Source organism: Callorhinchus milii, unplaced genomic scaffold, assembly GCF_018977255.1.
Source record: "Callorhinchus milii isolate IMCB2004 unplaced genomic scaffold, IMCB_Cmil_1.0 Scaffold3, whole genome shotgun sequence".
Classification (NCBI taxonomy): Eukaryota; Metazoa; Chordata; class Chondrichthyes; order Chimaeriformes; family Callorhinchidae; genus Callorhinchus; species Callorhinchus milii.
In genome coordinates this window covers 20,049,786-20,066,900 of record NW_024704744.1, presented here as the reverse complement: position 1 = coordinate 20,066,900, position 17,115 = coordinate 20,049,786, and the positions used below count along the sequence as shown (strand labels likewise).

Below are 17,115 nucleotides of genomic sequence, written 5' to 3'. Positions count from 1 at the left end.
CTTGGTAGCATCTCTCCTACTCACTAAAACACGCAACCAACATACATACAAAACAGTTAAATTATTTAGGCACATTTCATATATCACATCATTTTTTTATATATGTTTAGAATTTTAGTATTGAGTGTATCTTGTTAAGATAGTGCTCTAGCAGTCATTTAAGCGTGACGAGTGACGATAATGTGTTGAGTGTAATGTGATGCTTATGCTTGTGTGGTTTTATAATTGCTGATAAAGCGTTTTAATAATATCCTTGGTGTGGTTTCTGATAAACGCTTGAACCCAATTTCACAGCAGATCATCCAGAACTTTACAGCTCATGTGCTCTCCCCCACAAAAGCTCCGCGACCCTATCACCCCCATCCTCGTCCAGCTCCACTGCCTCCCCATCACTCCACTCCAATCACACAGAGGATACAGTTCAAGATCCTAGTCCATACCTTCAAAGCCCTCCATGGCCTTGCTCCTCCCTACCTCTGACCTAACCTGTCCACTCCCTTCGCTCAGCGGGTTCCAGCCCACTTCACGTCTCCTATCTTGCTCGCCCCACCGTTGGTGGGCAGGCCTTCAGCTTCTGCCCCCTCTCTCTGAAACTCCATCCCGCAGTTCCTCCGCCTCGCCCCCTCCCTTGCCTCCTTCGATACCCGTCTTGAGACCCCCCCTATTCGACTGTGCCTTTGTTCACCCTCCTATGCCTACTCTCCCCATCCTCCACCCCTTCTGATCCCAACCACCAGCTCAGGTGCAGATCCCTGACTATACAGCGCCTTGGACGTACCCTTGAGGTGAAAGGCGCTGTACAATGTAATTTGTTGTTGTTATTCTTGTCATTAACCTGTGCTTGAGATACACAGTTATTTTTATAATTATATCAGGAACAAGCGGGACAGTAAACAATGCTAGAAAACAGAAGTTTCTCTTGTTACACTTGAATCTATTTTGCAGAAATCAACAAATACAACAAATACCTGTGGTAATTAATAATATAGCGCCTTATCACATTGGCGAGACATCTCAAAGTGCATCACAAAATTTTTACTGAAGTGTAGTGGCTGTATTTGTAGGTGAACAGCCAATTTTTGCAAACAACAATTTCCCACAAACAGCCATAAAGTGAATGGCTAATTTTTGCTGGGTGAGTACTGGCCAGGACACCAGGAGAAACACCATTCTATTTTCGATAATCCAGTGAGATGTTTAATGTCCACCTCAAAGACGCATTTCAAAGAAGACATGGGCTTCAACCTGTAACCTTCTGACTCAAAAACTACTGTGCTACTGATGCAGGCTGAGAGCACAACATTCCATTGAAGGGAAGTTATGTAATATTTAACCAGGGTGTTTTTATTTTCACTAACAGATAAATTACTATCATGCCACCTGTTCCACCACACAACTTTTCCTGGATTGCACCAAATAAGCTGGCTGGAATGGCTTTGCCCAAGTTACCTGCTCACTATCAGTATCTACATGACAATGGGATTCGACATCTTGTCACTCTATGTGAAAGAAAGCCGCCATACCATGATACTTGTCCAGAAGTGAGAATTCACCATATAAGTATGCCTGACTTCACGCCACCTTCTTTGGAACAAATCAAGAGATTTCTTTCTATAGTTAAAGATGCCAATGCAAAGGGAGAAGTAAGTATACCATTGTTATTAGATTAAAGCACTATTAACTGATGTATAACTAAAATATTTATGTTAATACATTTATGTATCATGTGTACATTTTCTGTCAATATACATTTCAATTCAGAAATGAACCAATTGTCTACTTATTGAATATCCACAATTAAGATAAATCAGAAATGAGAAAAAATAGATTCTTGTATCTGGTGTTCTCCTTTAACTGTGCTTGAAGTGTAGTATTTTACATGGTATAAACTCCCCACCACCATCATCCCAGTCCTTGCCAGGCTCCACTGCCTCCCTATTGTAGATGGGGTTAATTTTTCAAGATCCTCCCACTCACCAACAAATCATTTCATACTCCAGCACCTGACAATATCTCAACCTGCTCACACTCCTTTCCTCTATCCACCCCCTTTGCTCAGCTAACTAGGACCTTCTGTGCATCTCTTGTCCCCACCATTTTACTTTGAGCAGCTGTACTTTCAGCCACTACCCCTCAAACCCCTGGAACGCCCAGCCTCAATCCCTCTTTGTCTACCTTAGGTCACTCCTGAAATTTCTTTGTGTTTAAAAACTGACTAAAAAGATTGCCACTGTGAGGCCCTTTGTTTTTTTCATATAAGTGGCTTCGGACGTCCTTCCGGTGCGAATGGCGGTATACAATGTAAATTTGGATTGTGTTATGAGCCCTGTTTTGTGAGATCCAACATCACACTGTGCTACTTTTAAACGATTCAAAGACAGTATTAATGCTATTTATTAAAATAGCAGACATTCCCTTTTTCTGATAAGAAAAAAGACTTTTAACACATTTTTACAAAAAAAAGGTCAGCTAGGTGTCCTACAAAAGTGGGAAACATATCACCATACTTAATAGTTCCACATATACATGCTGCCTGCAGAAATTTCTGTATCTGGAAGAGTGCACACTTTCTTTCCCTGGAAGGATTTACCGTGCATATCTAATTCCAGAAAGTACTTAGGACTATCAATAGTTCACTTGGTAAGGACAAGTCTGATATTTCATTTTGTAATATAAACACCTCTTCTCCCCCCTTTTGTTTTATGCCACTAACACCTCTTTAACCCACCAACTCACGCATTCTCTGCTTTTGTCTTCTTTGTCGTCCTTGTCATGCCTCCTACTCTCAACTTGTCCTTAAAGACCTCTCTCTCCCAACGTGCCCCAGTTCTGATGAAGGGTCGTGGACCCAAAACGTTGACTCACTTTCCTTTCTCCATAGATGCTGCCTGACCTGCTGAGTGTTCCGAGCTCTCTCTGTTTTTGTTTCTGATATTTAATTCCTGGTCTATTTCCTTCTTTCCTCCTTCAAGGCCGGTCTCCAGACCTTTCTCTTCGACCGTGCCTTCAGCTCCCCTCTCGACTCTCTACCCCTTCCTCGCTCCCTCCATTCCGTCCCCTCACCCTGACCATTTCCTCCCTGCTCGGGTCCCGACCCAACTGTCCAGCGCCTTGGGATGTCCTCCCGACGTGAAAGGCGCTTTATAAATGAAATGTTGTTGTTGTATTGGTTGATTGGCAAGGGCAGTATTTCTGGTGATACTATAGGACACAGTGCATCGGGTTTGGAAGGGAAAAATCAGCCAGCCTTCCTGTTTATAATTGGTTATTATCAAGTGACCCTTGATGGAAAGATGCTATCTATGGTTGTCATGCCCATGGTCAAACCACTTGCTGAATCATAATCTGTGATGCTTATGATTGGGCTAACACATGATTAATGACCACTTGGGTGACTGGAGAGTTCATAAAGCCCATGAAATTGTACCACAGAATGAATCCTTAACATCAGAGAAGGGGCTGACTAGAATGGAATTCAAGATGATAATTGAATCTCAATCTTTAAAATACTTGTTTGAACCATTATTATTGTTAACTATCTTTTTAATTTCTTTTTATTATCTATAAAATTTATCCCTATAAAGTGCACAATCTTGTTTAATAGGTAGATAATTTTCTATAACTCCGTGCCTCTGTGTGTTTTGTGGTACTGTAGCACATGTGACATCACATACTCATTATTATTCATTAACTACACAATGACAAGCCATTTCAATGAATACGATGTGCTCAGATCTGAGAGCAGTCTAGTAGTTAAGGTAATTAAGCAATGTTTTTCTGCCTGAGATTAGATTTGACACCATAGCCTCCAGTGCAAGTTTTGCTTGACTGGAGGTGATGACATTGCTGTAATAAAGCTGATTTGTTTTACCTTGAAACTATGGTAATTTGTAGTTGAATGATGTTATCCTTGATGAACAATAGCAGCTGACCCTAAGGAATCTAATGTGCTGAAATTGATGCATGATGACAGATTTAGAAGTAACTGTAGCTTATGCTATGCTTTGTCACACCAGCATCAAGAGGAATGTCACTTTTACCCTCAATGCTCAAATTCCCAGTGAAACTGACCTACCATTGTAATTCTGGATCCCAGCATGTAAACTAAGTAAGATTGCTTTGCTGGGGAAATGTCCCAAAGTTTGAACCTCAGTTAACTTCTACAGTTTTGTTTTTTGGTAAGGAATTTATGTTTGGATAGGTCGGCTGGAATGATTGTGACAGTGTGAACAGGTGCACGGTGAAAACAAACTGGGTACTTGTGCATCTGCCTCTTTAATAACTTTAGAAACCCAACACCCAACATTACCAAAGTCAGTAAATGTTGTTGGGATTTCCGACCCCGAGGTTCGAAATAATGACCAGACAATCCAATAAAGGTATAACAAAGTTTAATTCTGTCCACTAAACAGGTAGCCGTTATCTATATCAAGTTACAGAATCAAGAATCGAGAAGTTATTACCCATTCTTCCGACAGTAGTCAGCATGATGCAAGCAGTCGTCACCACAACTCTCCAGTAGGGCATGGCAGTTCACTCAAATTTCCTCAAATTTCTAGGACATTTCATGACCCCGTGTCCGTCTACGTTAGGCAATTGCCATGATATTCTTTTCATATAAAACGATGTTGACCACACTATTTTAAACCACTAAGCAAACGCATTATTATTATAACAAATAAGTAAACGCTCATACTTTCAACCAATTATGATAACAGTTCTGAGGTCATGTGACCTATATCTTTCAACAATGTGTATTTGTGTGGCAGGTTGTGGCGAGTGGAGTGCCGCAAGGATCAGAGCTTGGGCGTCAACTGTTTACAGTCTACGTCAATTACTTAGATGAGGAAATAGAGCTTAATGTATCTAAATTCATGGACGATGCAAAGCTAGGTGGGAAAGTAAGCTGTGAGGAGGATGCAAAGGGATATAGACAGGTTAAGTGAGTGGGCAAGAAGGTGGCAGATGGAGTATAATTTGGGGAAGTGTGAAGTTATTCACCTAGGTAGAAAAAATAGAAAAGCAGATTATTTTCTAGAGGGGGAGAGACTTGATAGTGTTAGTATTCAGAGGGATTTAGGTGTCCTTGTACATCAGTCACAGAAAGTTAGTATGCAGGTACAGCAAGCAATTAGAAAGGCTAATAGCATGTTAGAGTTTATTGCAAAGGGTTTAGAGTACAAGAGTACGGAAGTCTTGCTGCAATTGTATAGTGCCTTGGTGAGACAGCACCTGGAATATTGTGTGCAGTTTTGATCTCCTTATCTAAGAAAGGATATACTCGCCTCAGAGGGGGTGCAGCGTAGGTTCACTAGGTTGGGATGAGGGGGTTGACCTACGAGGAGAGGTTGAGTAGACTAGGCCTATGTTCTCTAGAATATAGAAGAATTAGAGGTGATCTTATAGAAACCTATAAGGTTCTTAAGGGACTTGACAGGGTAGATAGTGTGAGACTGTTTCCCCTGGTTGGAGAAACTAAAACTAGGGGTCATAATCTCAGGATTAAAGGTCGGCCTTTTATAACTGAGTTGAGAAAATATTTCTTCACTCAGAGGGTGGTGAATTTATGGTATTCTCTATCCTAGAAGGCTGTGGATGCTCAGTCATTGAACATATTCAAGACTGAGATCGTTAGATTTTTAAAAACTAAAGGGATTAAGGGATACGGGGATAGAGCAGGTAAATGGAATTAGGTTGGAAGATCAGCCACGATCTTATTAAATGTCGGGGCAGGCTCGAGGGGCCGAATGGCCTACTCTTATTTCTTATGTTTTTAACATATACTCAGTTGAATGGTTAGAATCAGGACTAAGTACTCAATTGGCATTTCACTGGAAACAGAATAACTTTTTTTTATTTTTGAAAGCTTTGTAATGAATTACTGCTACAGTAATTTTTTGGTCAGCTGGATGTCTGACACACCCAGAAACCTATCACCGTGTTTAATAGTGTCTAAACCAAACTAAGAATTCCATGCATACCCACCTACATATGGAAAGGAATAGAATGCGCACTCTCTCTCTGGAGGGGCACATCCTGCTTACCTAATTCCAGAAAGTATTAGGTGCAGATTGGCACGGCAGTGACGACTACTAATTGGAAGAGTGCAAATTGTCTTATGACTTTTCTTCTGATCTTTTTAGGCAGTTGGAGTTCACTGCCTCCATGGTCATGGAAGAACTGGAACAATGTTGGCCTGCTATCTTGTACAAAGTAAGAAGATAACAGGAGTTGATGCAATTGAAGAGATCCGAAAAATTCGTCATGGTTCTATAGAAACAAGTGAACAAGAAAAAGCAGTCATCCAGTTTCATCATCACATAAAGTGAGATCTATGGAGGAGCCAGTTAACTCTGACACGTACACCATTAGCTAGGATTCCGATTCTTCATCTATATGCATGGAAATAATTATTTAAAAGAAAACCACACACTTTTTGCTTTTCTAAGACATGATTTTTCTTCTTAATGTATTTTCAGAGGATAATTATAATCAGATCTGTTTTAATATAAATTAAATCTATAAAAATATCAACAGATGAGTATACTGGGCATTGTAATAGCATAACCATGTCTTTGTGTTGTATTTAATTCTTAATTTTTTAAATAATTCAAAGATTTTTGGAATATTTTTGGTGTAGTCAGCAGGATAATGGCGAGGAATGGTAGAACATTGGTTCATTGGTGTATGCTTGTGATCCTCATGGTGCCATCAATTGGAATTAAGATGCTTCCATGTGTACAGAAACCTGAAACCATGTTAGCCCGTGCTTTTCGTGCATATATACAGTCAGATCAAGAACAATGTTGGCAAAACTGGAAGCATGACATGGGGTCAACTTCCATATGCATGTGGATGACACCCAAATCTATTTCTCCAGCTATCACCCCAGATTCTACTGACCAGTGTTCTGTCCTCTTGCCTATCAGACATCAAGGCCTGAATGAGCACCAACTTTCTGCAGCTGAATCTTGGCAAGACTTGGCTCTTTAACCTTCTCGATCTATCCCTCAGACTTACAAACCTGTGCGCAACCTAGGCATTAGATTCCATCCCCAACTGTCCTGGTAGCTGAGCAGGACTGCTTTCCTCCACCTATCTCACACCCAACACAGCTGAAACCCTTATCCATGCATTGGTCACCTCTGGATCGATTATTTCAATGCCCTCCTTGCTGATCTCCCCAACTCCACCATTCATAAAATCCAATTAATTAAAACTCTGTCGCCCGTATCTTCATCCATACTAAATTCTGTACTCCCATTACCCAGTCCTTGCTTAGACTCCAATGGCTCCCTATTCCAGAACAGATCAATTTCAAGATATGCACACTTGTGTACCAATCACTTTATGCCCTGGTACCTTCCTACCTCTCTGACCTGCTTACAATCCACTCCATTACCCGCCCCTGTGTTCAGTTGGCTCCTGCATGTCTCTCGTCCCCTCTTCTCCACCATCGGTGGCTGTCCTTTCACCCGCTATGCCCAAAACTATGAAATTTTGCCTCAATCCCTTTGCCTTGCCCCCTCTTTGACCATCTTCAGATCACATCTGAAGACATTACTCTTTGATTGTGCCTATGGTTACCCCTTCCCGGCTAGGCATCAAGCTCCTCCACTGTTAAGCACTCCGCGACACTACCCCATGTGAAGGGCACTGTATAAATAAATAATAATAATAATAATAATCCTTGCATTTTGCAAGTTGTTGTAGAAATGTTGGGGTTTTAAAACAGACCATTTGACGCACTGAAGCTCTAAATTTAATTTGAACATTTAATTTTTTAATAGTTTTCGCTAATTCTTATTTATTGACTTACTTTGAGCTAGCAATACTTAGATTGGTTGTACCAAGGTGTTAATTTTTAAAAAAANTCATAATTAATATTGATTGCTGAAAAAGCTGTTGTAATAACGAATGCAATTATTTTGTATAAACTTGATTGATTGTCTCCTTCGCACATACTTTTCCTTAACTGTATTTGGTACATTATATGTAAATGAAGTCAAAAGTATCTGACATGAGGAGTTATTTAATTGCTCACATTTCCCATATTAAGTGGCATTTGTTTATGGTTGGCCGCTATATTGTTTGCGCTTTGCCACCAGCCATTAACTTCAATCTAATTTGAACATATCTTTTTACATATTTTGACGTTTAGCATTTTACATGATGCATATATTTTTAATTTTGTTTTAATTTAGTAATTTAATTTTAAGGAGTAAACACAGTTTCAGCAATTGGGCTTCAAGAATTTAATTACCAGGTCCTTTTTACATCTGTTAAATATTAAAATTTGACTTGGCAGCAATATAGCTGTGTCGAGCTAATTTTCATTGCTATGCCCAGCGGTCTACAAGAGCTGTTATCTAACTTTCAAATATTGCCAGCATATTTTAATCATTATCGTGAAATAACAGGCAGACACATTTTGGAGATTTTGTTCTTTGTTGGACACATTACTTGATAAGTAGAGCAGCAACAGAAAAAGCCAATACAATTCATCTATCTGGTTCCAAAGTTAAAGAAACTTTAAAACAAAATGCCATTTCTCATCTCCTCTACATAGATTTATTCCCCAGGTAGCTAACTAATTTCATTTTGAAATTATTGACACAATCTGCCTTTCTGCATAGAAGGTTCTACGCACTCTGTTTAAAATTGTTCAATCTGAATTGCTTGTTCAACTTCCCTCTTCTGAGCTTGGTGCCTCCCCGTGTTTATGAGTATGTTAAACATGGAAATGACACTACATTCATATAGAACTCTGATCCGACTCCACCTCAAGTACTGTAAACTGGAAAAACAGGGAATAGTCCCAAACCATGTGAAAACATTTAACTTGCTTATTCCTGCCCCAATGTCCTGCTCACCAACTTCCCAGCCCTACCCTCCACAAGCTCCAGAACTCTATAGGAGACAACCTCTGCTACACAAGCCCATCACCCCCCATCTTTGGCACCATTGGCTCCCTATGCAGTGGATCAACTAAGATTCTCATCCTAACATTCAATGTGATATGCTAACAGTCTCATATGATATGCCTCGCTCACCCATTCTGTATACCAACTCTGGCTACTTCAACCATCTGCTTTGTCTGACAGGCATCTTCGTTTGAAGGGTAGGTAAGCGGGTTCTTTATTAGAAAATAAAATTCCATTTGTATTCTTTATTAGCACAATATCACAAAAAGAGTGATGTGCCTAACTTATCTGCCAAGCAATTTTTTTTGCCTCTTATAGCAAAAACCTTATCAAGGTGGATGCTGAATGTTCCTTTGTTGCCAAATCTGTTCTCTTCAGATTTTTTGGTTAGAAATACAATGTGACGTAGTCAACCTTTATTATATTGTTTGTTAGCACATTATTGTAACAATAGAATTTGATATGGTCAGTCTGAGAAAGATCTCTTGCATGGCACCATATTGCTCAATTATTCATTATATTCACTGAGCCAAATATACTCATGATCCCCTGCTCCTCTTCAGTTAACTGGAGACTTGACCAAACAACCCTTTTCATTAAAATATGGTCACAACAATAATAATCCTTGCATTTGATATAGCGCTTTTCATGTCTTCGAGACGTCTCAAAGCGCTTCACAATAGATTATATAGTGAATTGACTATATTTGTGAGCGAAATGCGGCAGCCAATTGCGCACAGCAATGTCCCACAAACAGTCATGGATTGAAATGACCAATTTATTATTTTATTATTGTTTTTATTGATTTTAGTTTTATTATTTTTATTTTATTGGCATGTAACTGTTGCCCATTCATTGCCAATGATGCTCTTCAGGGGGGTGGGTGGCGGGCTCAGGTAAGGAGAGAGGGGAGGAAACAATGTTCTTCAACCCTCCCTCCCTCTCTCCCCCTCACACCCCCAATCCCCCAAAAATAGAAATCATCAACATAAAGAAAAATGTCACAATTAGGAACCACTGGTTTAGTTTCTATGTGACTACAATCCTACACATTTTAATGACCAGGAATGATTCCTAAAATGTTTGGTGCCTTTCATGTTAGAAATATGTTTCAAAGTGTCACAAATAATTTAATCAAGATTCAGAATTGGGGTTTTCTAGGAGACAGAGGTTGCTGAAGAGCGAGTGGAAAAGTGGCTGAAAACATGGTCATAGAAAGAAATAGGTTTTAATATAGTCCTACCCATTTATCTCAAACCCATTTATATCGACAAAGCACAAAATACTGCAGATGCTGGAATCTGAAAGAAAAACAGAGAGAGCTGGGAAAACTCAGCAGGTCAGGCGGCATCTATGGAGAAAGGAAAGTGAGTCAACCTTTCAGGTCCACGACCCTTCGTCAGAACTGAAAGGAAAGTGAGTCAACGTTTTGGGTCCACGACCCTTCGTCAGAACACACACTCACGAATGACCAGGAACATTCAGTATCCACCTTGATAAGTTTTTTGCTATAAGGAAGGCAAAAAAAATTGCTTGGCAGTTAAGTTCTGACTAAGGGTCGTGGACCCGAAACGTTGACTCACTTTCTATCTCCGTAGATGCTGCCTGACCTGCTGAGTTTTCCTGGCTCTCTCTGTTTTTGTTACCATTTATATTGACATCCTGCTTATGTCGCCAAAATTTTAACTCCCTTTCCTAGATACGAACACACTAAACTTACCATGTATGTTGATGTCGACCTGAACTTCGGCACGCTTATGTCGATACATTCTTCAAGTCCCTAACGGTACAATGTGCATTGTGTTATTGCCACATTTGTCGATAGACCCTTATAATAATAATAATAATAATAATAATAATCCTTGCATTTGATATAGCACTTTTCACGTCGGGAGGACGTCCCAAAGCGCTTCACAGAATAGACTGTAAAGTGAATTGACTGTATATTTGTGGGCGAACGCGGCAGCCAATTGCGCACAGCAATGTCCCACAAACAGTCGTAGATTGAAAATGACCAATTTATTATTGTTTTTTTTGGATTTTGGAGGGATTATTATTAGGCGTGTGGAGTAAGGAAACTTGCCCAAGGTTTCGCCCTGTCTGGAATTGAACTCAGGTCTCTCACTTGCAAAGCGAGTGCTCTAACCACTGAGCTACAGGACTCCACGAACTTATGCGAACTTAAGTCCACAGGACTTATGCGACATGTGAGGCAAGTGAATGAGTAATTGGGTGAGTTTGGCACGTAGGCGCTTGAGTGATTGACTAACGCAGCTGTTTATTGCATGCGAGTGCGTGTGATTGCATGTGTGTGTGACTGATTGCACGTGAGTGTGTGTTTTCATGTGGATGTGCGTGGCACATGCTAGGCTAGTTACGCCTATAATGTAGCTGTGGTGCGAGTGGCATTCATAGAGTCCTGTAGCTCAGTGGTTAGAGCACTCGCTTTGCAAGCGAGAGACCTGAGTTCAATTCCAGGCAGGGCGAAACCTTGGGCAAGTTTCCTTACTCCACATGCCTAATAATCCCGCCAAAACAAAAAACAATAATAAATTGGTCATTTTCAATTTACTACTGTTCATGGGACATTGCTGTGCGCAATTGGCTGCCGCGTTCGCCCACAAATATACAGTCAATTCACTTTACAGTGTGTTCTGTGAAGCGCTTTGGGACGTCCTCCCGACGTGAAAACCGCTATATCAAATGCAAGAATTATTATTATTATTATTATAGTGCTATACCATGATGGATACCACGAGTGGAATAAAACAAAACTTTATTTGAAAGCACTAGAGGATGAATATTGCACAGTCAGAGCAATTGAGAGTGGAAAGTCCAGAAAAGAAGACTGCAAATCCTTCTCTGAAGCACGACAGTAATTTTTACCACAATGCATGTGTCTGCATTGTTTGTCCGTTTATGTTGACATCCTGCTTATACTGACAAAATTTGAACGGTCCCGATCATGTTGGCTGTAGTGATTTTGAAGGTGGAGAGGAAAGAGGTAACACAGACGGAATCTGAGATGGTAATTCCAACTCCATTCGAATGGATTAAGATACCAAAAGTGGAAAGTTATTTGAAGTAGAGGGAAATCATGAACTGAAAATAAGAAAAAAGCTTCATTGAACAAAAAGCAACATGTATCAGGATTATGCCAAAATATAGGATTCAAGCAAATTAGTCCCAATGTCTGCTCTAAGTACTACTACTGCTACTAATTCTTAAGGTTGATAGTGTTACTTTCATAGGATATCCTGTACAATGTAGTAACTGCATGTTTTTCTGCAGCACCTAATTTCACACAACAGTGTTCGACAAATAATCAGGAAGAGAACGCTCGATTTTATTTGGGGTATTGTTAGCCAGGGCACCTGCTTAAACTCCCTTCTCTTTTCATATAGTACCATAGATCGTTAACATCCACCTGAATAGTCAGAGGGCATCTGGGTTTAACGTCTCATCTCTCATTGCATTGGAAATATCAACCCAGATTGTTTAAGTTTCAGGTGCATCACAAATGCAAACTGCTCGAAGAATTGAAGCTATGAGGTTAAAATACAGAATAATATAATAATAATATTATTATAATATAATAATAATAATAATCCTTGTATTTGATATATCACACCTTATGTCATTGAGTGGTCCCAAAACACTTCACAGGATATCATACAATCATAATATCATACAAACATATAATTATACAGCATAGAAGCAGGCCATTTAGCCCATTATGTCTATGCTGACTCTTCGAAAAGAGCTAACCAAATCTATCCCACTCCCTAATCTCTCCTCATAGCCCTGCAGACTTGTCCTGCCCAAATAATTATCTACTTCTCTTAAAAGTTGTTACCAAACTGGTTTCCACCACCCCTTTAGGCAAATGCATTCCAGATTCGAACAACTTGCTGTATGAAAAATGTTTTCCTCACCTCCCCTCGATCTACTGTAAAGTGATGTGACTGTATTTTGTCAGTGAAGCCTATTGTATTGGAATAAGGATAAACTATTATCATTAGCACAGGAATGGGTTAAGGATCATGTGTAAATGTTTTCCTACTAGTTAAAGAGTAACACTATTCCTTAATCAAGATTTACCTTTACTCAGTACATAGTTCCCGGGCTTTGTTCTCACGGAGCCTCCTCCCAATCAGTTGAATACTTGCCAGTGAAACAAAACACTTTATATAGTCAATTTCCTGATGTAGACCATTGGATCATGGTTCTAACTCCAAATAAGGCGTTTTAACTTAGGGAACTTCCTTTTGTACTTAAAGGTACGTTTGAAAAAATGAAGATGTACTGACTTTAATTAGATTGAAGAACATTGTTGCCTCCCCGAGGTGGAGCCGGATTAAAACTCCTTATTTGGAGTTACATCCATGATCCAATGGCCTACATCAGGAAATTGACTATATAAAGTGTTTTTTTATGACGTGGGAACGCCAAAGGGGGAAGGACTCTTAATTTGCCAAAGTAGTGTTTCTTTTCCTACCTCAATGGATCAGAATACCCATAAGGGCAGTTCTCTTGTTGATTACGTTCTTGTCAGTAACCAAGTTGTCGGGATAACATTTGTTGAGTTCTCTAAACTATCATCCAATAGGTGTCAAACCACCTGACCAGAGAACTACTTTCCTCCTATTCAGCCCCTGTGGTCTGCCATTATTTTGTAATTGTGAGGCCTTTTTTTGTAAATGGTAAACCTATATTGGGCTCTAGGTTACTTTTCTTTTCCAGCATTGCTGTGTGGAGGGAGTCAAATCTGTGCTCTTCTCAACCAAACATTAACATTTTACCAAGTGGCCACGACTCCTCAGGCCAAGCCACTTGATTGGTAAAATGCCAAAAAGAAATCATTTAACTGAGGTGTGTGCTGCCACCTGGGGGTGATAGTTTATGCTGTTGTAATCTAAATACCACATATGCATGCAGTATATCACTTGAAGCGCTTTGAGACTTCTTGATGACATGATAAGGCACTATGTCAAATGCAAGGATTATTATTATTATATATTAAGAAACGACTGAATTTTACCCTCGCAGTTGCTTCTAAATACAATCAAATCTGTTAAAGCAACCACCTTTATTCAGCAACCACCCGCTATCCACAACTACCCTGGAAACCTCCCAACCGATTTTCCATAATAAACCATCTTTATTTAGCAATTACCTGTCTGAGTCAACCAGTGTACATTCTTTTTTAATCCTGTCGGTCTACAGACACCCTTTTAAGTGGCCAGTTCTAAGTGAATTTAAGTGTACTTACCAGTTAATTTCAACAGGCGTGCGGGTAGACTCTTCTAGTGCAGTTACCAACTCCACGCTGAGCAGCCACGTGATACCCACTGCTGATGACAGAACAGCCAGTCTGAGTTTAACATAGTACTTGTTTCTCTGTAGGCTGGTTCCAGAGCCAGACAGCTCCTCAGCACCTCAGGCTGGATAAGTAGCCATACTGCTCCCGCTCTCTGAAACTCCATCCTTGAATCCTTGCCAACTCACCCTCTCCCTCTCTATCTCTCTCTCTCTTTAAAGGACCATCTCAAAACATACCTCTTTGAATGTTCATTTTCGCCTTCCCAATCCCCCCTCAGCTCCCACCAACAGCTCAGATGCCCTCATCAGATGTGACTTCAGAGATGCTATAAAAATGTAAATTGTTGCTTTAAGAGATACAATTTAGTGCAAGAATCACTTGCAGTACAGTGCACTTATAGTTAATCTTTCACTCCAAGGCAGCATTTCTCACTAGAGAATGAGTGTGGCGCTCAAGGACCTAAATGATTTATTTTCTTAGCCTTTAGCCCATTGTCTTGAAATTTAAGATCACGCATTGTTTTTGAAAATTCTTTTTTAAAGAAACCAAATCTCTAAATTTGGTCACCTGGTCAGCTTCCTCTGTAAAGAGGAAGGTGACCATAGGTCTGATTGAAGAGGTGGGTATTAAGTGGGAGTTGACAACAGATAGAAATGAGATAGAGGCAGAGGAGTTGAGAGAGGGTGTTCCAGAGGTTATGGGGACATCAAATTAGAAAGCTCGATTACCAATGGTGGTGTAGCTTGGGTGGGAGATGTGCAGCAAGCCAGAGGTAGCCAAGCGGAGGGTATGAGCAGAGGAATGGGTAGAGGAATGGCATAGAGATAGGGAGATGCTGGGGATGAAAGGATTCATACCCAAATGTTGGACCTGATGGATGTATTGATTGCTGAAAATCTATAAATATTCAAGTTTTTTACAGATGGGCCTGAAACATCAGATTTCAGGGTTTGTCCATAAATGTACAAGTATTTGGTATTAGTGGACAGCACCTCCAACAATAAAGTTACTTCTCAATCCTGCACTTGAATGTCAATGTGGATTGTGAGCTCAAGGCATGATGCGGGACTCAAACCCACAACATTGAAGACCCACAACTTTCAAAAGCAGATCAAGAAGATGCAGGTTTAAGGCAATGCCAGGACAGACACCATACAATATTTCTTTACCCAAAAGGTAATTAACGACTTGAACAGGACACCAGGAAGGATGGTTGAGACCATCCTCATCTGCAAAAACAGCTTGATGCTGTGATGTGAGCATGGTAGAGATGAGATCAGATGGGCTGGATCCATCTTATGATCTTGTGAACTTTCTACCCCAGAGGCAACACCGAGAAATTTGTCCACAGTTGGGATAACGTGTCTTTATCATGTATACTATTGATAAACCTAAGGTGATGTACATTGGAACAACAAATTTGAGATGTGTGCACCGTAAAGCAATGTTGCATGGCAAAAGGGATTTATTGATAATAATAATAATCCTTGCATTTGACGTTTTTTAACTTTTCACGTTTTCTAGATGGCTCAAAACGCTTCACAGATTATATTGTAAAGTGAATTGACTATATATTTGTGGGTAAAAGGCGGCAGCCAATTGCACACAGCAGTGTCCCACAAACTGTCGTGGATTGAAGTGACCAATTTATTATTGTTTTTTTTCTTGAGGAATTATTATCAGGCGTGTGGAGTAAGGAAACTTGCCCAAGGTTTTGCCCTGTCGGGAATTGAACCCAGGTCTCTCGCTCGCAAGGCGAGTGCTCTAAGCACTGAGCTACAGGACTCAAGTATGATTCACTATGATTTTTGACCATTCATTCAAAGGTTCTTTTTTCAGAAAAATCTATACTAAAAGTTGAGACTGTTGAAGCAGATAATTTAAGTTGCACAGTAAGAATCTTTTTTCTGGCCTTACAAAGCAGTTCATTTATTGAATAGACTCCGAAATCACATAGAAGCATAAGAATATCAGTACTGGAAATTGTGATCCATCTGCACAATGGCAGTCCAAATTAAAAAGAAAATCTCTGCCCTGATTCTGATTCTCGCACCCGTCAATCAATTTTTTGTTGATATAACTGTCTAATTCCTTCTTGAATTTACTGACTCAATCTGCTTCCACACTCTCCACATTTTCATCACTGTATAAAATAATGAAATCTGAACTGTCTGTTCACCTTCTCTCTGCTGAAATTGAGCCTGCCGCATCCCTTGTAAATTGTTTGACTCATCATGAGGGCTCAGTTTAGCTACAGCCTTTAGGAGATTGAATACTTTGATGGAATTAATGCTAATACTTTTAAATATAAAGTTCGAAAAATATCTGCCCATGAACAAAAATGATGGTTTGAAGACAATACAATACAAAATTACATTTGTAAAGTGCCTTTCACATCAGGAGGACATCCCAAAGCGCTGAACAGTCAGGGATTCAGACGCGCGCAGTGGGAGGGTATTAGGATCAGCAAGGGTGGGGAGAGTGGGGGTAGAAGGGTGGCCGAAGACATGGTTAAAGAGCAGGATCTTGGGGCATGCCTTGAAGGAGCCAAGGGAGGGAGAGAAGTGAAGGGAATGTAGTTCCAGAGGGTGGGGGTAGAGAGGCTGCAGGCCCGACGCCCGTTTGGGCAGGCTGGATTCTGCTCAGGGGAGAGAGCGAACAGGTTGATAAGGGATTAGCAAGTTGTAGAGCTAGGAGGGGGCAAGAAGGTGGAGGGCCTTGAAGATGAGGATGAGAATTCTGAACTCAATCCTCTGAGGGATGGGAAGCCAGTGGAGCCGGGGGAGGGTGGGTGTAATGGGCTCACAGAACCTAGTGCGTGAGAGGACACGAGCTGCAGAGTTCTCGAATTCAAGATCCTCATCCTCA

At 40.3% G+C, this 17,115-nt stretch overlaps 1 protein-coding gene across 1 annotated transcript; it reads left to right on the top strand.

Moving 5' to 3' along the window:
• The first annotated feature begins 1,360 nt into the window (after positions 1-1,360).
• Positions 1,361-8,311, top strand: dusp23b (dual specificity phosphatase 23b). Its single transcript, XM_042333711.1, has 2 exons — positions 1,361-1,643; positions 6,144-8,311. The coding sequence occupies exons 1-2, from the start codon at positions 1,374-1,376 to the stop codon at positions 6,327-6,329; spliced, it is 456 nt and encodes a 151-aa protein (XP_042189645.1). The 5' UTR covers positions 1,361-1,373; the 3' UTR covers positions 6,330-8,311.
• The last annotated feature ends 8,804 nt before the right edge of the window (positions 8,312-17,115 follow it).

Excerpts from the sequence above, each read along its gene's own strand:
- dusp23b (XM_042333711.1), top strand. The coding sequence starts at position 1,374 with ATGCCACCTGTTCCACCACACAACTTTTCCTGGATTGCACCAAATAAG. Across the intron at positions 1,644-6,143 it reads ATGCCAATGCAAAGGGAGAA|GCAGTTGGAGTTCACTGCCT; the intron begins GTAAGTATACCA and ends TGATCTTTTTAG.